A 21455-nucleotide genomic window follows, 5' to 3' on the forward strand; every position below is an offset into this window, starting at 1 on the left:
GGCCCTTGAGCCGCTGCTCGGGTCCGCTCCCACGCTGTGGAGCGTACTTTTGTTTTCAATAAATCCCTTTCGTTCTTTTGTTGCTTCATTCTTTCTGTGCTTTTCTGGGCGTTTTGTCCAATTATTTGTTCAAAACGCCAAGAACCTGGGCAACTTGCAGTCACAACCCTCTACCGCTGACACACCACCTCACCGCCCTTCATTCGCCCTTGGAGTTGGCTGTGTCCAAGACTGCATCTTAGAGGAGGTGTGTGTCCAGAGGCCTCAGGGTCGCTCCTGGTGCCCTGCGAGGAATGAGGGGAGTAGGATGGGATGGTGGCGGGTGGATTTGTGGAGGGCAGGAGCTAGCGTGGATGCAGCCCCTGCTAAGCTGTCCTGGGGCAAGTGGGCCCTTGGAGTCCTCCCTTGTAAGCTGCCCCCGGCCTGACACTGCAAGAGCAAGTGGAGCCTCACCTGACTTCTCCATAAAGAGGGCGCAGGGGAAGGAGCAGGTGTGTTGGGAGGATTGCAAAGTCCAAGCAGATGTCAGCCGAGCTCATTCCACATGCCGCTGACCCACTTTTTGGGGCACTCCCAACCCTTTTTGGCCTCAATGGCATTTCTCCTCTCCTGAGTTTCCTAGTCCAGTATCCTACCTACTGCACACATGCCCCAAACTCTGCTTTGAAGCCCAATTCTCACCACGTGGCATGACTGTCCCAGCTGGCCACCTTCCTGGAATTCAGCCCAAATCAGTACTTTTGGGAACTTCCTGCAAGGTTTCAAAGAAGCTTTTCTGACACACAGCCACCACGGAGGGTGTTCCAATCCCCGGACCCTGCTGTGGACATGAGGACACCCATCCCCCACCAGCCGAGCCAGCTGCAAAGGCCTCATAGTCCAGCCCCAGCCACCCAGGAGGACAGTGAACACAGCCTGTCTGAGAATGGTATTTGAATCTTTAAGAAAACGAGACTGACTCCAAAATCTAAAACTACCTTTATTGTGGTTGGCTCGACATAAGATGGCGCCATCAATCCGCAGAATTATGAAACTGTACAGGAGGTACAAAAATAGGTTGTTTAACTTAGATAATGACCCTCATGTCTTCAAGCTTTAAAAATACACATAAAAGTTGTACAATCTGGCAGTTTATAAAATATAAAGCTAAAAAGAGGATTTTGGATTCCACAAAGAAGACTGTATCACACAATTAACACATACTAATTAATTAACCATCCACATAGAAGACACAATGGCACAGAATTCTTAAAAATCACCTAAAAATTAACATTTTACCCCGACCAAATTAATCACCCTTTAATAATAAGACTACTGTAAAGCATCCATCCCATGGAAGGATACAGTATCACTTTTCCAGTTTTAAAATGGTCAGGGGTGTTGTCCAAAACAAATCTGATGTGCTTTAAGCAAGTAAAATTGTAACTGGATACATTTCAGAGTAAAAATTAAATAAATATAAATAGGTTAAATAAATAGGTCATTGCAAAAAGAACACTACACAAGGTTTGCATCTGAGAATGCAGAGTAGGTGACTGGTAATGCTTTCTAGGTAAGTGGGGACTCCCCGTCACAGCTTTAGGGACACTGAAAAGGAATACTGTATCCACCAAACACACACACAGTACACAGGGGAGGTGAGGGGGCTTTGGCCAAAGTGTTGGTTAAGGCTGCTCCAGTGGGAGGCTCACTGCAGTCACGTTCTTTGTGGTTTTCCAACGTCTACAGAAAAGATTTAAGCGCCGGTACAAAAAATCAGAACCAGGGTTACTCACAGGAAATCACTGTTTCATAAAGAAAACAAAGTAGAGGAAGGGAATAGACCATTGGGTTTAAAAGATGATGTCCAACCTGGGAGGGTGGAATTTTGGCTCACCTGGCGAGGATGCCTGATAACTTCCAGCCAGGAGAAGCCAAAGCCAGGACACAGTGAACCAAAATGACTCCAGGATGGTGAGGGAAGGGACAAGGAAAAGAAACACTGGGAAATTCAAAGAAAGGCAATCTCAGACACTAAAAGCGCAGAGAGAGAAAGCGACATGGGGAACTTAAAGAGGCTCCTTCCAGGGCGCTGGGCTTCTCTTCCAGCACAGAAGGCTGCAAAAGTGGAACTGGCCCCCCGCTCCCAGAGGATCACAAGGCCAAGGATCCAATGGGCACACCATGAGGATCTAAGGAAAGGACAGAGAAAGGAACGGCTCTGGGAAAGCCAAACCTGGCCAAAGTCCAACTTCCTGAAAAGAAAGCAGCCAAGAGGAGAAAGCCGTACAATCCAAAGTTCCCCCCATCTGCATGAACGGTTTGATCAGCAACCAATTAATCTCTCTCACTGCAGCAAGAAAAGAATTGCCAAAGATAACTGAATCGCATTCACACAAAACCTTACCAAAGGCTCAGGGTCAACTCTGATAAAGCCCTTTCTTCTAGAGTTGGTGGGAAGAAACTCTGCTGGATCTACTCACCTGCAGATCTTCCAGAACATCTATCTGTAACTGATCAGAATGATGTCTCCTTGGAAGGGCCTCTGACCACCACTGCACTAAGAACACGGCGGGAGTGAGAACACCTGTGCACCCAGGATTTCACACTTTAGCTGCTAGATTGCTTCACAGCTAATCAGGGAATGCCAATGTTCCTCAGGTGAAAATGCTTTGGTGCCTAATGACTTGTGGAGCACTTCAAAAACTGAAATTAGGCTGGGCTGTAATCCCAGCACTTTGGGAGGCTGAGGCAGGCGGATCACAAGGTTAGGAGATCGAGACCATCCTGGCTAACGTGGAAACCCCATCTCTACTAAAAAAAAATACAAAAAATTAGCCGAGCATGGTGGCACGCACCTGTAATCCTACCTACCCGGGAGGCTGAGGCAGGAGAATTGCTTGGACCCAGGAGGCGGAGGTTGCAGTGAGCTGAGATTGTGCCACTGCACTCCAGCCTGGGTGACAGAGCGAGACTCTGTCTCAAAAAAAAAAAAAAAAAAACAAACAAACGAAAACACTGAAATTAAAAAGACTCAAGAAGCAACAAGAGAAATTCTGGCACACGTGCCCAAGAGAGGTTTAGTAAGACAAGATTTAAATAAGTCATAGTGTCCTTTAGATTCCTAACAGATGTGACCAAGTTCCATCTTGAAGATAGCGTACAGTACTTCTAAAAAGTTCAACAGCCTTCCAGGATTGGAGAAGTCCCATAACCTGAACTACAGACCAAACATCTAAGCTGCAACACGATATGTGATGGTGCAGAGCTGTTCTGGCCTGAAAAGAACTTTCCACTTGCTGAGCACAGTGGGAAACCAGAATTCTCGAGACTAGAACTGGATACACCAGATGATGCCCAAGGTGTTTTCATGACAAGTATCCACAGGAGATCTCTTCAAACAAACCCCCCAGAGGATGGACGGGAACCTGGGCTCCTAAAGGCGACTAAGACGAAAGACCAGAGGTGACTGGACCAGATCCCTGTGATTCTGGGACAGAAGAGATGCAAACCGCAAACACGTGCCCTTCCCCACACACTTTGGTTTCTTTGTGGCAGCAACACTTTTTTATTGTTCTCTCTCATGACAAGTTTTAGGAAAGCAGAAGTGTTGCCTGTCTTGTTCATCGCTGTATCTCCAGCACCCTATATCCTGCCTAGCTCAATACAGTAAGTGCTCAAATAAAATACTTTGAATAAATGATTTTGAGAAATCTGGGTGGTTAGAAACTAGTATGATAAGCAGAAAAGGCATCGGAAACAGTTGTCTCTAGGCAAGTGGGGCTAAAACAGGGAGATGACACAAAATTGGGCCACTAGAAATCACCTGGGTACTCCCAAAGAGAAAACCTGTGCTGAGAACGAGGTGGGGGAGGCACTCCCTGTGGCAGTCCTGTTAAATCACTCGTGGCACCTTCTCCACCTTCTGATCCTCTCTTAGGTTACTGCCAAAGCCCACAGGTAGCGCCTTGCAGCCGTATGGGGAGCTCTGTCTCAGGCCACCCGGCATGCAGCATGGGAGCCGCAGGAAACGCTGTCCGGCCATGTTTCTGAACAACGCACAGCCTTGCTTAGAAGACGCCAAGGACACCGACCAAGGGCCAAGGTTCCAAGGCCTAAGTGAGGTAATCGATGAGATTTAAGGATGCAGGTTCATGTTAATAGTATGGAAAAAAGTCACTTTAGCTATGATGAAAGGAAGGGAGCTGAATTCTACAAAGGCAGAATAAGAGCTTTTGATGAGTAACCATGATACAAATACACAAACAGAAAACATCTTACAACATGAATAAACAGTTGATTTCTCTGTGAGTAAAATTCAACAATCCCATTCTTAATATTGAATGGAATATCTGAGTTCACCAGGCCTGAGCTGCAATGATCCCCCAACTGGCTGGAGAAAGTACACAGACAACATCTCCTTACACGGTAGGCTGATTGCATTTTAACCTCTAAGGCTCTCGGGAGAGAAAAGACAAAGTTTTGACTGAAACTAAAGCTAAAAATTATGTTAAGTTTAGAAAAAAAAATATGGTACAAACAATTTAGAGACTATTTCTTTGATACTGTTCAATACATTTACATAGTGTTGCTATACTGTTTTACTCTTCAGCATTAGAGAATGTTCTATACATGAACACTCTTTCTTGAGGGGATGGTGATTTTTGGTACCACAAAAAATAGAAGCTGTATTGTATCTTGCATTTATTCTTCACAAGTAAGCTTCAAGTTTAGCTTACTTATGCTGACATAGCATTCTACAGTATAATCAAAATATAGTTATTAAAATTTGCCAAGAAAAACAAAAAAGCTGGCCCATGAAGCACACGGTGACCCTGGCCTTGGCCGCCCACCCTGGCCCTGACTCACCACGAGCCTCTTGTTCCACTGGCCTTGGGGACGAAGGAGGTTGACTGCCTACTCGCTGGCCCAGGGCTTTCTCCTGGTGACCAGGAGGGTCCCATTCGGCGGCCTCCCTCTGGTCCTGAAGGCTAGCCCCTGTCTGGGTCTTAGCTGCTCTCCTTGAAGGCCAGGGAACCCTTTACCTCTTGCCCCAGGCGCTCCTGAGCACCACTCCCAGATGGCCCAGGACACACCCACCAAAGGCCACTGTTCTGGCCACTGGCACTGAGCCACTGCTGCCTCCAGAACAGAGCAGCCTCTTCATTTCTGAGACCTGCAGACACAACCCCACCTACCAGCATGCATAGCTGACGGGTCCCTAATGCCACGCCTCATGCTCACGGCTCCTGCTGCCTCTGCAGAAACACTAGTTAACAGTGACCTGGGCTACTCTGGGCACATCTGTGATCAATGAGGCATCTCATACTGCAGGACGACACCCTCTGAACTCCATCCTCCCCCTCCTCAGCATCCCCCACCTCTCAAGTCCGGTCTCCAGTGAAGCCTGCACTTGGTGCGTCTCAGCCTAGCTGTCCCAGCACACAAGCAAAATGTAGGATTCCCTCCTCTCCCTTCCTGAAAGGCCCGTAGACTGACACTAAGCAGGAATTTAAAAAGTCTGAAACAAGTTTATCCAGTAGATGGCTGGGGGTGCTACTCGCGCTGTCTCTGAGGCCCTCCTTTGCAGACATCATGACTGTAAGGCTTTTGGGGCCAGCATCTTCCCAGTTCCCTGTAGGTCACGAGGGGCCACTTCTCCCACTTCCTGGGGTCAGCACTGTCCTCTGTGGGCTGCAGAGCAGGCAGCTCAAGGCACTTGGTTTGGGAAGCCTGGTCTCCCTGCACAGCCGGGAGGCATCAAGCTCTAATTGTGGTGACCAGGCCCTCAGTCACAGCTGGGGCTACCAGAACAGAGGGGCCGCCCTCACTCAGAGGGCGTCTGGAGTCACTGGGGGCTGCGGCTCTGGGGGCTCGTGGAAGTAGTAGGGCTGGAAGAGTCTCTCGTGGCTGCACAGCTCCATGGCCTGGTAGGTGTGTGCGAGGAGGTGGGGGAAGCGAGATGTGAAGTAGCACACGAAGTCGTCGGGGAGGGACCCCAGTGTCTCCCGCACCTCCGCAGGCAGCTCCCGGTAGTGGTGCTTCTGCAAAGAGAGTTAGAGAGCTGGGGAGGTTAGAAAGGGGTTAGAAAGCTCGGGAAATATTGGCAAAACACCCTTTCATCATGCAAGGAAGAGACAGAACGTGAGTGTTGGTTGGTTTTTGGTAAAGAAAAAGAAAAAAGGCTTATGTATCCAAGAATCCAGCCCCGTCATCTCACTCAGGAGGAGGCCTCGAAGTGAGCAAGGCCCAGCTGGTCCAGGGGGGCTCAGGCCTTCTGTGACAGTCAGGACCTGGAGACACTCCTGGCCACCTCAGGAGGAGTAAAGTCGCCTGAGATTGGAGTGTCCGTCCCAGGGGGGTCCCCGCATTCGAGGCATGTTTATACATGTTTATATATAGTGGCTGCATCAGATAGGGAGAGGGCCCCACAAAAGTCAGCAACCAGAGACCATGAGGGACACGGGCCACAGAGCACTGCTTCCCAGAGCTTCACCTGCACCTAGGTCCCTGAAGGGAAAATCCACGTAAGAGAAGCAACAGCCTGCAGTTTGTCAAGTCCAGCTGAAGCTGCCTAGCTCCTGAGAGATGAGAATGCCAGTACGGATAAAAGATTTATAAAGAATGGATGAAAGGAGGAAGGTGTCCATGTCACAGCCACTGGGTCTCCTCCCCAGTATTTACAAACCGCTTACCTTGTTTCTCATGGCTCGGAGGAGATCTCTGACAGAACCACCTTTATAGGTCCTGAATTTACGCAGGTCTAGAAAAACATTGAGGGAAGCAATGGGTAATCAAATTTAAAACTAATAAACTTTAAAGAAAACAATTCATGGGGTCCTGGGGATTAGGGAGTGGGACTGAAAGGTGAGGTCACTCCACACCCAGTCACGGGAGCAGATCCTCCCATCCAACCCAAGGGTGGTGTCCCCCTGAACCCCACCTGGTGATCGCGCCCAGATCAGAAATGACCACCTAGAGCACGACAACATCACTCACCTGTCACTCTAGGGAACAAAAATGAAACACACATCAGTGTAACCAAACCACAGAGGACACACCCAGAAAGTCTCAAAACCGACAGGTGGGATGTGGGGCCTGAACAGCCTGGAGCGGCCATTTCCACGTTTACTTTTTGGAAAGGCGGCAGCGGCTTTTGCAACGCGTGTCCTTTCACACGCTGCAGCACGGTCACCTGTCTGGAGGGGGACGGTGATGTTCTCCCGCCAGTCCATCTTCACCACGGCTCTCCCGCCTCTCTCTAACTGCTTCACGATCGGGCCATCCAGGGATTCCTTTTCTATTCTGTCGCTCACGTCCTGTGAGAGAAACAAGGGCAGCAGATGATGGTCAGTGCTGGAGATGCTGAGAGCTGTGCGACTGGGACTCTGAGTAACAGATGGTCATGAAGGGATGACGGCCCCTAGGCCCAGACTGCAGCCTGCCCCAGAGCTGGGCAGCAGGCACCCTGCCCCCTGCTTCCCTCATCCATGACTTTCCCTGTGAGCTGCTATGTTCCTCATGAAGGACAGGCCCACAGAGAGCTTCTCCATGTCAGAGAGGCGTCACAGAGTACACCTGCATATAGACCATGAACGCACACCCTGAATTTCACATGTGCACACACATGCCATGTGTATGGAGCCGCAAGTGCAATCTATATCCAATGAACCAAAACCAAAAAGAAAAGGAAAGCTCAGATTTGATGTGCATCCCGTGCTTTGTCTACTCACTGAAACAGGGTATGCTCAAGCCCATAACTGGTGGAGGGTCGCCACTCTTCCCTCCAACAGTAGAAAAGACCAGTGAAGCTGGGCCTTCTTCTCAAAGAGGAAACTTGGTGGCAAGAATATGGGCTCCAGGGGCTCCTGTTGGGATTCAAACCTTGCTCTGCATTTGACTTTGGCAATAAGGAGAGGGTCAGAAAGCACCCAAGTATGGGCCTCTCGAAGTCCCACCAGTAAGACAAGTCGACAGCTGAGGACACAGGGAGTGGTGAGCCCTGTCTACATCAATGTTAAGTAGCCTTAGGAGACCCTTTTCTCAGAGCAGCCTTTTCTGTGATGAAGATGAAGCCAGACTGGCTGAACTCCTAATTTACAATTGTCAGAGAAAAGCTGTGGAGAGGTTAGATTGTCGACTTGGGTACACTGGGAACACATGTGTCTGAGCTGCAAAGCTGTTATGGCTAAATGACCCGGGTGGAAGCCAGGTGTGTTCGAGAGACATGACCTGAAGATACTAAGCATTTAAATCCTGTCCCTTGGTGGGTGAAGGTCCCTTTGTGTGGTTTTATTCCTGTTCTATATTTTGCGATCAAAGTGACCTGGTTAGTTTTCACAAGTCCCTGGAAGACATATGGACTTGAGATTTTTCACATTATGTCCATGGACACAGTGACCAATCCTTATGCTACAACATGGAAGACAGCATTAAACTCTCCCCAACCCGGTCCATCTGAATGGTTACTAAGCCCCCACCTTGGGCCAGGCAGCGTCCTCCCTAGGAGGCAGGGACACAGCAGCGAATGCGGCAGTCAAGCACTCCTGTCCTCGAGGAGCTTACATTCTGGGGGCTTCCCTCTGGCCAAGGCCCCAGTCAGACCCCAGGAGAGCATGATGGTCACTTCTCAGTATGGTGCCCACCAAGCTCTGCCCGGACCCAAGGGGAAAAGCACTGCCCCACAAGCCTGCTCTTTGGAGCCACGTGCCGGGCAGGAGGTGTTCGGGTGAGTTATGTTCAATTCATACATGGAAGACTTTGAAAAACACATTACCTCTTCAAAAGTCACCTGACATTGTCACAAAGCTTTAAAACAGTCAAATCGCCAAAGGAGTTCTAACTTTACAGAACCTATTTTAAGCAAAATGAGATCTGGGCAAAGACTGTGTAAAAGATGATAGAAACAAACACAATATAAGAAAGCACTGAAATTTATGACACTTGGGCTGAGCTCATGCCTGTAATCCCAGCACTTTGGGAGGCTGAAGCGGGCAGATCACCTGAGGTCCAGAGTTCAAGACCAGCCTGGCCAACATGGTGAAACCCCATCTCTACTAAAAATACAAAAAAACTTAGGCAGGCGTGGTGGTGCATATCTGTAATCCCAGCTACTCAGGAAGCTGAGGCAGAAGAATCACTTGAACCCGGGAGGCAGAGGTTGCAGTAAGCCAAGATTGCACCACTGAACTCCAGCCTGGGTAATGGACTGAAATGCTGTCTCAAAAAAAATAAAAATAAATGAATAAGCTTATGACACTTGAATGAAATTATATGATGCCTGAGATTTACTTCGAAATAACCTGGGGTGGGGAGAGGATGAAGGTTAATATTTATTGAACCTGAGGGATGAATAAAGGAGTGCTCGTTATAGCGTTTAAACATTTATGTATTATATATTTGGAAATTCCATAATATAAAGCTTAACCATTATGGCACATCCATACGATAGAATACTATGGTCATTGGAATTTTAGAACTTTAACATGAAAGATACTTAGAATATCATGTACAGTTAAAAAAAAAAAGCAGGTTCTGAAACTGTATATACGGTTAGATCCCAATTATACTTTTATATATGAAGAAAACATTAAAACATCAGCCATGATTATCTCTCAGTTTTAGGGTAATGGGCAATTTGTTTTATTCTTTGTCCTTTTCTATATTTTCAAAATTTGAAAAACATTAAATGAAGACTCTGGATAAAGAGAACAGACATATCTACCTGGAAGAACTGGAGCTGCTTCTCTAGGCTCCAGAAGAATGGGTGTTTGAGCACGTGCTTCGCTGAGGGGCGTTTCTGAGGATCCATTGCAATCATCTTCTCTATCAATTCACGTGCAATGACGTCTTCTATAAAGGAGGAAAATAAGCAACTCACGATTACCAGTCCAAAGCCACGGTGAAATACCAAAAACTTTAAAAAGCTGCACACCCTCTCATTGATGATTCTATTTACAGGAATTTATTCCAATAAAATAATTAGGAACAGACACAAAACCTCAGCCAATGAGGTGAGTCCTCACTGCATGGTTTGTGAAGGAAGTGACTGTAAATATCCAGTATCAGAGGCCCGAGTGGATATACTACTGTGCCTCCCTACGCTGGGCCATGAGCTGTTAAAGTGCGGCTGTGACTAAATATGGATTGACATGGAGAGAGATTCAAGGTGACGGTGAAAAACGTGCATGCTGCAAAACAGAATGCAGGATTTAACCGTATTTTTATAAAATATGCAAACACATCTAGATGAATGACTGGAATAACATATACGCAAAGGTATCAACAGCCATCATTCATCCCTGTATAATGGGAATATATGGGCCTTTATGCTAATCTGTGTTTTCTATAATAAGAAAAATTAAGCATAAACAAAACAATAATTTAGTTGTAATTTTTTCAAAAGGCAGCACTGGAGTGTCATGGGCCAATTACCACCCAGGAAAACCTGAAGTCTGGAAGAAAGACTTGTTGCACCCATACCAGGAGACCAGGAGGGTGAGGATAAAGCTTGTCTGTCACCAGCCCAGCATGGATTGCACCTGCTGACCACTCGCCATCCCAAGAGAGAAGACAATTTGTCTTCCCAAATGCCAGTGCAGGAAGGGACCTCTGATTATTTAACCCTCGTGTCACCAGGCAGAAAAAGAAGGTCTCCAAAGGGGGCTTTGCCTAGATCACACAAGTAGTTGGTGACCTGGAGGAACCTTGGAGCATCTCAGCTTTAGAAGGTGGCACCCCAGGGATAACCCTACCAACCCTCTACCAGATTTGGCACAAGTCTGTAGGTTCCTGAGGCCTGTGGGGTGAGCAGCTGGGGCACCAGGGCCTCTGTGAGTGCAGAGGCGGCACCAGCCCAGCTCTGCGGGGCCACCTGAGGCAGCTGAGGAGCTGCTCCCAACCCCAACCCCTGGACCGCTCACCGTGCTTCTCTGGATGCAAGCAGTCAAGGCTGGAGGCACCCAGGAGGATGTTGGCCTGCCGCTGTAGGGACTTGCCAAAAGGGTGGCTGCCCTCAGAGATCACGTAGTAAAAGACGCAGCCTGCAGAAAATATGTCCACCGTGTAGGTCTGAAAAGAGACATGAGGTGTGAGAGGTCTGGGAGCAGAGTTTTCATCCTCACTCACAGCCAGGGAGGGAGGAGCATTGCTGCTGCTTCTGCCACCTGGAAGGTGTCCTGGGAGAATCAGCTGACATACGTGAGCTGCGCAGAGCAGCGAGGGCTAACCTGCAGCACTGCACGGGTGTCAGAGGTCACAGTGGAGAACCTGGGCTTGGAGCCACCTGGAAGCCCCTGGTTCCCTCTCATGTGAGATGAGGACACTGACACCATGCTCCTCATGGGGTTGTTGTCAAAAGAGATGCATTAGTATGCAAAAATGGTTGCTTACGACAGTGCCTGGCCCATCAAAAGCCCTCCTGGCTGTTATATATTCCTTACCCCCAACATGAAAGTGCTCACAGGCAGGGTCTCTGTGTCATTGCTTCCCTGCTGTACCCCCAGGGCCCAGAATGGTGCCTGCACACAGTAGGTATCAAAATTGCTAATAAGTGAATAAAACAGCTTATGATTCAAAAACATCCCTAGAAAGAACTATCTGACAAGTTACCAAGGAGGTCATGTTTGATGTTAATCCGAGAAAGCCTCTCACTTATCCCATGAAACCATTCTGTGTCTACAGAATAGCTTCCTTTAAGGGAAATGTACGTTTGTGTTTTTTAGCTCATGCTACCTGGGGTATAACACCAGGGTGGTTCCTGAGCACAGCTTGGGTCCCTGTTAGTAGGCCCTGCCTCTGAGATTCTCCACCGGGTGAAGTGAGTCTAGTGAGAGGAAGCAGGGGCTCATCGCCTCCCATGCTGGAGGAGACACACCTTGAACAACACAGCACTCTCATTCAGCCTCACAACAACCTTGTGAGGTGAGCAGAGCAAATGCTTTCATCCCCAGATGAGAACGTGGAAAGGCTGCATGACAAGCTCAGGGTCACTGCTGGATGTGACAAACGAGGATGAGACTCAGGTCTTCCAATCCCCAAACCTACCATGCTTTATTCCACCTCACCGGATTTTCCCTTAGGAAGGTGCTGGATTCGGGACAGGAGGAACATGGCCACCAAAGCTAGAGCTCGCCCCTGACTCCCAGAGCTCTCTGGGTCTTCCACACCCCCTACACTCTCTGCAGCCTGCTGTCCCCAGCATAATCAACACTAAGGTGAAGAGGCATCTTTCCTACCTGCCTGGCCCCAATTATGTTCTTTCCCAAACTTATTATTGCCACTTGTCCTTGTAATTTGGATATTCCATAAGCTGTTAAACATGAGTGCCACGAAGTCTGAGGTCAGCTGAATCTTTAGAAAGACTTGACAAACGAAAGGGAATGGTTACAAGAGCTGCTGCGGCATTTGGTGTGGTGGATTCAACTGTAAGGGACTGGGTCATGAAGCGTTAAAAACCAGGCTTCTGCTCTCAAATCGCTCAGGAAGTGTTTGAAGTGTCCAAGCCTCCATGCAGAAGTCACAGAAGTGGCACAAAAGTGTGCTTAATGCAAGGGGGAAAATGAGGACTCCAGTCAGTCAGACCCAAATCTGAAAAGACCTTAGCCTACAGCACAAGATTTAAGGGCTAATATTACTTGCTTTAAGTTAAAATTAAGTGTTATGGCGTGTGTGCGTGTTTTTATGATTCTTCGCTGTAACTGACTTCTTTGATGATCTGACCAGCTGCTGGTCCCCAGTGAGCTGGATAAGAGGGGGCCATATCTAATCCACTCAAGATGGCTGACCCACCCAGGCCTTCATCGGGGAGTGTCCAAGGTGAGCCTCGGTAACTTGTGCTAGAATAAGGTGCTCAAGTGTAAGTGCGCTCCCAGCAAATGGATGCAGAAGCCAGCTTGAAGGGGTTCCAGGTTGGCCAAATTTGGAATAATTTATGTATCAAAAGAAGTAAATAACAAAAAAAAGGACTAAAATGGATTATAACATTAGTTTCAAAATCCTTGAGCCCATAGTGATTAAGAAAAAAAAAAAAGAGAGAAGAAAGTGAAAAGAAAGCTCTGCTTTACAGAAAAATGTCAGCTAATAATGTAGAAGAATTTCTACTCAACTGAGTTCAGGCAACGGTGATCAACAGATGCTAAACCACTGGGTGAGTGACTGTCAGTAAACAGGATATTCACACTGTGCTGAAGTATCACCCCAAATACTAACAACAGAGGAGGAAATGAACCCTTATGGTAGAGAGATCAGCTGTAGCATCACTAAGAGGAGGTGATAATAATCTTAGAGATACAATCTGCCATCACATGCTTTCTGATGTAGAGACCTGTGATCTATTCGTGCCAAAAACATTTAACTTGAACCTAATCAAGCCTCTACACCTAACTTCAGGTTTCCAGGAAATATGAGGAATACAGAGAAATGTTCAACGCTGTCATGAGGAAACAAGCAAACAAATCAGAATGGGGCATCCTATAACCCACTGCCTGGACTCCTCAAAATGGAACTTCAACATGGAACAAAATATAGGTGGAAAGATTTGTAAATTCCAAGAGACAGAATCAAATGTAACGCAAGACACCTGATTCCATCCTGGTATACAAAACCCAGTAGGTATCAAAACCCAGTAGGTAGCAAAATACCAACTCTATAAAAGACATTTGGGGACTAATTGGGGAAATTTGAATACGGATTGAATACGAGATGATGGATAGAAACAGTATTAATTGTTGAGGTGGGATAATGGTATCGTGGTTGGAAACACAATGTATTCCTTAGGAGACAAGTGCTGAGGTCTTCAGGGGTGAAGGGCCAGGACGCCTGCTACTTATATTCAAATGGTCCAGTAATAGGTAAAGATAAAGCAAATGTGGCAAAAGTATTAACAAATGTTGAATCTAGGTGGAGATACACAGGTATTCATGTTAACATTCTTTCAGCCAGATGCTGTGGCTCATGTCTGCAATCCCAGCACTTTGGGAGGCTAAGCCTGAGCCCAGGAGTTCAAGACCAGCCTGGGCAAAATAGCGAGATCTCACCTCTAAAAAATTTTTTTCTTTTAATTTTCTCTATGTCTAAAAATTGTCAAAATAAGTTGAGAAAACAAAAACAAAATTTTAAAAATAATGAAAACTTGAAGTTTGCTCATGCTAAGCAAGTCCTGACTTCCCAGTTTACCAAAATTAAAAAGGGGTTAAAAAGTGATTGATTTAGCTGGGTGTGGTGGCAGGTACCTGTAATCCCAGCTACTCAGGAGGCTGAAGCAGGAGAATCGCTTGAACCCGGGAGGTGGAGGTTGCAGTGAGCTGAGATCATGCCACTACACTCCAGCCTGGGTGACAGTAAGACTCTGTCACAAAAAAAAAAAAAAAAAAACCCAACCAACCAAACAAAAAAAAACAAGTGATTGGAAGAATAGGGAAAAAAAATAGATAATTGCCCACATTTGCCCCTTTAATCAGCTGAACATGAGATGACACAGAAAGTTCACACAGGAGCTCTTGGTGAAAGGAATGCCATTCTCCAGCTACACGGGCACCAGCCCCCAAACCTGGAATTTAAAGGTTCTACTCCTGAAGATACAATGGGCTGGTTCTGTAGTTTTCAAAGGGCCATAGCCTATTACTCACAGGGTTCTCCTTACAGTCTTCGCTCAGCATCTCCGGAGCGATCCAGCCTTCTGTGCCAGGCACCCCAGATCGGCGGCTGAAACTGTGTCTGCCCACTGCCAGCTTCTTGCAGAGGCCAAAGTCAGAGATCATGGCCTTGATCTTGCCGTGTGCATTGGGCATGGATATGAGAATGTTATGCGGCTTTAGGTCTCTGTGAACTAACAGAGAACTCCAGATTAGTCCAGTGCTTACCAGGAGCAACCCCAGGCCTCCTCCTCCAATGGGGAGTGTGTCCTCGTCAGACTCCCAATATGCCTGCTGCCACCTCCAAAGGTTCTGATTTTCAACTATGTCGGATTCCTCCTCAAATTCTTACACCACTCATCTTTGCTACTGGTGATATAGCCAAGAGCTTGAATGGAAGCAAGGCCCACCCGAGCTACTGGTTAGCCCCACCTGGACCACTGATTATCCCCACCCGGGCCGCTGGCCTGGTAAAGCGTGGCCTCTCACCGATGTTGAGGGAGTGGAGGTGGGCCAGGCCCGAGGTGGTCTGCTGCAGCAAGGTGATGGGCTCCAGGCCGAGATGCGCAAAGTCCTTCTGCTCCACATACTGCAAAAGACATGACAGCAAGGTCACGGCACACAGTCCTCAGGACTTGGCCCCTCGGCTCATTTTCTTTGATACCATTTTAAGAACGAAATGGGAAGTTTTACTGACAACATTCTGTCTAAATCCGTATTTTCCAACAAGGAGCAAACCTCCAAATCTACTAATTTACAATGAGAAAGATAAGAAGGCAAGAAACTCAAGTTCATTGCCTCATATAAGTAAACCTACAAAGGAATCCAAATGATACTGATATGGTTTCAAGGTGAGCCTGGAAAATGAGCAAAAGGAGTTTGCTGGATGATCTTAAAGCCCGGAGTTACCAACTGGCATCCTCCAAGCCCACACCAGCCATGACTGAAGATAGGAAGAACAACTGTCCAGGTTTCCTGGAGGCAAAGAGGGAGAGACATGCCAACTGCAAGCAGACTGCCCAGACATGCTGGGGGGACCACCCTGTTACAACTAGAAGGATAAAAATGCTCCACATTTTGACGGTGTATGTGGTTAAATGGGTATAGATATTTGTCAAAATTCATCAAGCTATACATTTAAAATGAGTACAATTCACTGTAACTTTTTTTTTTTTAATTTGATGGGGTCTCACTCTGTTGTCCAGGCTGGAGTGCAGTGGCACAGTCACTGCTTACTGCAGCCTCGATCTCCCAGGCTCAAGCAATCTTCCCACCTCAGCCTCCCAAGTAGCTGGGGCTACAGGAGCACATCGCTAGGCCTGGCTAATTTTTGGTTTCTTTGTGGAGATGGGGTTTCACCATGTTGTCCAGGCTGGTCTCAAACTCCTGAGCTCATGGGATCTGCTCACCTTGGCCTCCCAAAGCGCTATGACTTTAATGAAGTTAACAAAATAAAAAAAATAAATCCACCTCTTGCAGGGTGGCTGCACACAGCTCAATGGCAATGTACTGGAATTGCCGGTCCTTCTCCGTGCAGAAGTAGCGGATCACGTTCGGGTGCTCATCCGATTCTCGCAACAGCTGGACCTCACGGTCTGCAAAGCTAAAACACTCCGGTAGGATCCTCTTCACGGCCACGTCCCGGTTGTCAAACATGCCCCTGCGGGATGAGGAGCGGGAGTTGTGTCTGGTAAGCACGAGTCAGGCTGTGTAAATGAGGTGAGAATCTGGGTCCACAACATTCACCTACTGCCTCCCAGCCTAGAGGGCCCTGACTGACTGCCTGGTGGCCCCGGAATCATCGCTTGTCTCAGTGTGCAGGCTCCCTGGAGGCAGGACTCCATGCGCCTAGGTCACTGCTTTGACCCTGCTGTGCTTTGAGCCTGGCACCAGGCTTGCAACCTGACAGGCACTTAGACAGCAGACGGTGAGGGCAGGGGGCTGGCTAATCCACTCACCGGTACACAATTGTGCCCTCAGCTCCATGGCCCAGGACATCCTTGGGACAGAAGGAAATTTTCCCAACTATCACCATGCTGGTTTCCTCATCTGGGACAAAACAGGAAAAACAGAGATTGTTTCAAACAGATATCACCTAAAGAACCTTGAGGTTAACATAGTGACAAGCTTCCTGACCTCAGATTAAAAGATGGGATTTAAGAGGCACTGCACCCCAGACTGCTGCTCAGCAAGAGCCTGCCGGGCCCACTCCCCATGTACACCCAGGGCTGCCTCTTCCCCCTGCCCCTGCATTCTGTTTCCGCCTTTACCTTATTGTGCGATTGCATATCTTAAAACCTTCTGGAAGGCAGGGATTCTTCATAGCGTTTCACACACTTATACATATTCATTGTGATATAGTTAGAATGGTTTAATAGTTAACAACAACCACAAAGTCCACTGTAAAGATCCGCACTGAAACATTTAGGTGGCGGCAGTGGACAGGTAAAACGAGGAGACTGCCTGGGACAGAGGGCTCTGAGTTCCCTGCACCAGCTCTGTGCCAATTCTCTCAGAACTGGGGCTCTGACAACTGGCTTGAGCCAACTTCCAGAGGAAAGCAGATCAACTGTGACACTTTCACACTTGGCCACCAGCTGGCCCTGGGAACTCTCTTCAGCCCAATGGGCAGCTCACCTCTGGTCAGCCGCGATGCCCAGCCCTTGTGGAGAAAGACAGGAAGATGGCCAGGGTGGTCCCCTGAAGGCCCTCTGAGGGGGAGATGCCAAGGGACGGGGCAGAAGCCTTCCCACAGAGACCCCCAGAGTGGAAGTTAGAGGAGAACACAGTGAACCCCTGAGAATGGCACTTTACAATCTTATGGAGACTCCTTGGACTTCCCAGGAGGTGCTCGAATAAAACATAAAATAGCACCAAGATGGCAACTGGCTTTACCTCCATCGTCTTGTTCCAGGGAGGGGCTGCTGCCAGCCTTAGAGGCAAAGCTGCCGGAGCAGAGCGAGTGGTTGGAGGCCCTGGGGGACGTGCTGGGGCTGCTGGTGCCCGAGCTCTCTGAGTATGGGCCAGACGTGTCCAGGAGCTCGCCGTCCTGAGCCGTGTCTCCCGGTGGGTGGAAGGGCAGCTGCTGCTGCTGCTGCAGGAGCTGTATCTTCTCCAGTTCCTTCTGGAACTGCTGGTGCTGGAGCTGCTGCTGCTGATGCATGCTCTGGGAAGAGAAACCCACATCCAGACAAGGGCAGCTGTTACCACAGGGAAACAAGCAGCTGGGAAGGGACAGGTCCCAGTGGCGGAGGGAGCATGTGTACTTCATGTGACCCCACGGGGCACAAAGAGACCAGTGAGAAGGCACCTGGAGGCAGAATTGCTTTGATGACTGGAGGTCTTTCCGCCGACTAGTTAGATCCTTGCTCGTACAGCCCACTCCCCAACCCTAGGAGGGGCTGGATGGCCACCAGGGGAGGGACTGTGCCCTAGGTTGAGGGCTGTGCCAGTTTCATTCAGTTCTAAAATTCTGTGATTTTTATGAAAGTCTGAGAGTTGTTGCAAAGGTGAAACCAAACAGGAAGCACAGGTAGCATGGCTGAGCCAGTGGTGGGTGAGAGCAAGCCCCAGGTTCGCCACCCACCACGTCTGTGTGTTGGCTAGAGGCTAGTGCACAGATGCTCAGTAGTCCAGAGGGGCAGATGAGGAAGCTCTAGTATTCTAGGTATGCAGAGTACATCTGCACACACACAGCCAGGAGGTGGCAGTGGGGCTGACACTGGCTGAGGTCCTGCTTCCCCCTTTCATCCCACTGCCTTCCCCGAGGCCACATGCCTCTCAAATACTCTGAAGGATTCATTCTGTCATTATCTGAAGTAGCAGCGATCTGTGATCATCCCTACCCATTCGTGGGAGGTGGACTGAAGGGATTTCTGTGAGCCACCAACCCACTAGGGAGTCGTCTCTTCTTCCCTCCACCATGGGGTGGAGTCCTGGAAATGCCGTCTACTAGCTGGGTACCCATGGGGGAAAGTTACTTAGCTTCTCAGGGTCTACTTGCTTCTTTTGTGGACAAGGGATCAATAATAATGACCTCATAGGACTGAGTGAGGTGAAAAGTGAAACCATCAGGTGCAGACGTGCCAGTGGGGAGTGCCGTAAAGAGTCTGTCATTCCCATTCCTGGGCGGGTCATTAGCTTCCTGAGCTCTCAGGTAACAGTGTCTCGATGCTCTGAGCAACCTGCTGAAGGACCACCCCCCTCACATATTTCATCCCACCCATGGCCTGCTCTGCTACAGAACTTGCTCATTTCCAACTAGGAAGTAAAGGGATGGCCACGCTGCCTTTTTCACACAAGCTGATCTCACAGGCAGCTTCTTTTTGCTTTTTTTGGTTCTTCTCCCCAGCAGAAGTTCTAATGGCAGTTTTTAAGGGAGGAAAGGTCTTCATCTATTATCCTTATTCTTTAAAAATACAGATAACTATTCAAAATCATCTTTGAGCAAGGCTTATAAATCAGCTCTTAGTTGAAAAACACTAAGATTTAGGAACAAAATTGTCCTTTTCTGGGAGGCTAGTGTCTCTTTAATTATGTTTTTGAAGATAAACAAACACTGACTTTTTTTTTTTTTTTTTTTTTTTTTGAGACGGAGTCTTGCTCTGTCGCCCAGGCTGGAGTGCAGTGGCACGATCTCAGCTCACTGTAAGCTCCACCTCACGGGTTCACGCCATTCTCCTGCCTCAGCCTCCCGAGTGGCTGGGACTACAGGCTGTCCCTACCTGTCCCTACCACCATGCCCTGCTAATTTTTTGTATTTTTAGTAGAGACAGGGTTTCACCGTGTTAGCCAGGATGGTCTCGATCTCCTGACCTCGTGATCTACCCGCCTCAGCCTCCCAAAGTGCTAGGATTACAGGCGTGAGCCACCGCGCCCGCCCGGCCAACAAACACTGACTTTTAAATGGGGAAAGAAATGTGCTGGTTGTTTTTGTCTGGATCTCACTGACATGAGGCGACAGGCAGAGAAGCCCCAGAAATAGGTGGATGGCAAAGGGAAAGTGTTGAGCTTTACCAGGGGATAGGTGATGATGAAGGCCACCCAGCCAATCAGCAGGAAGGTGCTCAGGATGATGGTAGCCATGTCCTTGAGCATGGAGTCCACGGGGGCCTCGGGCCGGGCAGGGGCATGGGCAGGCTTCTCCTCCACATCCCGAGACACGGTGGTAGGTGCGTTTTCTGAAGTCTGGTCAACCAGGTTGATAACCTTGCAGGGGAGAGAGTTGCGACATCACTGCAAAATTTCCAGCCAGATACAGATGAGGCCAGCAATCAAGAGAAGCAATCACTGTTTACAAGGATATGACTGTACTGCAGGGTGTTGTATTTGTTTTAAGCTCACCAAAGATCATGTAGCCAGATAATTGTTGCCTCTTTCAAAGCAATTGCTTTGAGAGGCCATGCATCTTTGCAGTGAGGTTATCATTATTCAAAAATAGTTTTTGGAGCAATACTTTTGGCAGGTGTCTTCAGACCCTACATATTTTTTTCAAAAATCCTCAAAAAGGCAAACACTTCCTCCTTCGATGGTAGGTTCAGTATCCAGGAAAACACTGACGTCATCTGTAACAAAGTCTGGTGAAAAATTGGTATTTGATTTAATAATACCATTTCACATTAAAAGGAAATCCACACGTATACAGAGGCGCATGGCTAGAAAGTAATAAAGCAGTTTTCTTGTGTTGCCTGTAAATTGTCAGTGCAATCCCAAAATTATAATTTATTCAAGTAGTCCACTATTTCTTCAGAGTTTTTAAGCATCAGAAGCATTTGTTACAGAAAATTTAGAAGCCCAAAATTAAATCAGATAAAAATGGAGCTTCCCTAGAGTTCCTCAGAATCTCCAAGACTTTACAGAACGTGCATTTAGAAAAATGCATTGATTCATTTTCAAATATCTAGTATTCTAGGTATGCCGTTATCATTTGCCCAACAAAACTAACACAGCCTCCCGGCACATGCTGAATTTCCCACACGCTAAACTTCCCACATGCTCACACCATTTCACCCCTCCCCCCAGATGGCTGCCTAGAATGTTCTCTCCCCTTCCAGGTGTACCCCTCTTGTTCGTGCCTCTCCCACACTGCCTCCCACATTTTTGGGAGTTTGTGGCCTGCAGAGTGTATAGGAGGCATCTGGGCATGTGGCCAGAGACATCTGTATGTCTCATCACCATACAGATGCACCTGAGAGTATTTTAATACATACTTTTTCAAAGACTGTTATCCAAGACCAGATGGTTAAATATAAAGATTTGACACGTGGCTACCTCTGGGTGTTAAATTAAGGGCACTGTCTTATTTTCTTCTGTATGTGTTTATTTTCTAAGTGTTCAATAATGAATATGCAGGACTTTAATAAGATTATAGGACAATGCTGTTTAAGATTGCTGTTTTAGGAATCAATGTATTTCTCCAACCTGGCTACTTCGTAGATGATGGTAAACAGATACTGTGCCCTGGAATCTTGAAAGTCTACAATTTCCTTTGTCTCTGGATAAAATCTAAATCTCTCAACTGAGTTTGTTGTGCTTTTGGTCTCCGCATCAGTCAGCCATTCTCTCCTTCTTCTGACCCTGCTCATGTAGCCCAGGTACGTCTCTGTCCCTGGGCCCTCCATGGCAGGGCTGCCGAAGCTGCCAAGCCTGAATAGCTCACTAAGCCTCAGACGTCCCCTCTTGCCCTTCCCTGGCCATGTTGGGTTCCCTCCTGCAGAGCCACCCTTCCACCTCCTCCACCGGCTCTGTGCCCCAGAAGGCTGACCTGTATGGGCCAAAGCAATGGCCTCCCCAACCCCCTGGGGTTTCTGATTGGGTAAAGCTAACAGCGGGCACCAGCAGATG

General features: G+C 47.9%; 1 protein-coding gene across 2 annotated transcripts in view; it reads right to left on the bottom strand.

Annotated features, from left to right (window-relative positions):
- Positions 1-959: 959 nt before the first annotated feature.
- ERN1 (endoplasmic reticulum to nucleus signaling 1) overlaps positions 960-21455 on the bottom strand; it is a 90845-nt gene continuing 70349 nt past the window's right edge. For both annotated transcript variants that reach the window (XM_024235381.3, XM_054537255.2), the window contains 11 exons: positions 19629-19820; positions 17508-17778; positions 16571-16661; positions 16083-16272; positions 15102-15201; positions 14607-14806; positions 10902-11049; positions 9704-9831; positions 7175-7298; positions 6675-6742; positions 960-6023 (listed from right to left, as the gene is read on the bottom strand). In XM_024235381.3, coding sequence (XP_024091149.3) covers positions 5811-6023; positions 6675-6742; positions 7175-7298; positions 9704-9831; positions 10902-11049; positions 14607-14806; positions 15102-15201; positions 16083-16272; positions 16571-16661; positions 17508-17778; positions 19629-19820 — 1725 coding nt within the window. In that variant the 3' untranslated portion in view covers positions 960-5810. The remainder of the gene's footprint in view (positions 6024-6674; positions 6743-7174; positions 7299-9703; positions 9832-10901; positions 11050-14606; positions 14807-15101; positions 15202-16082; positions 16273-16570; positions 16662-17507; positions 17779-19628; positions 19821-21455) is intronic.

The sequence above is a fragment of the Pongo abelii genome, chromosome 19 (genome assembly GCF_028885655.2).
Source record: "Pongo abelii isolate AG06213 chromosome 19, NHGRI_mPonAbe1-v2.0_pri, whole genome shotgun sequence".
NCBI classification, from domain to species: Eukaryota; Metazoa; Chordata; class Mammalia; order Primates; family Hominidae; genus Pongo; species Pongo abelii.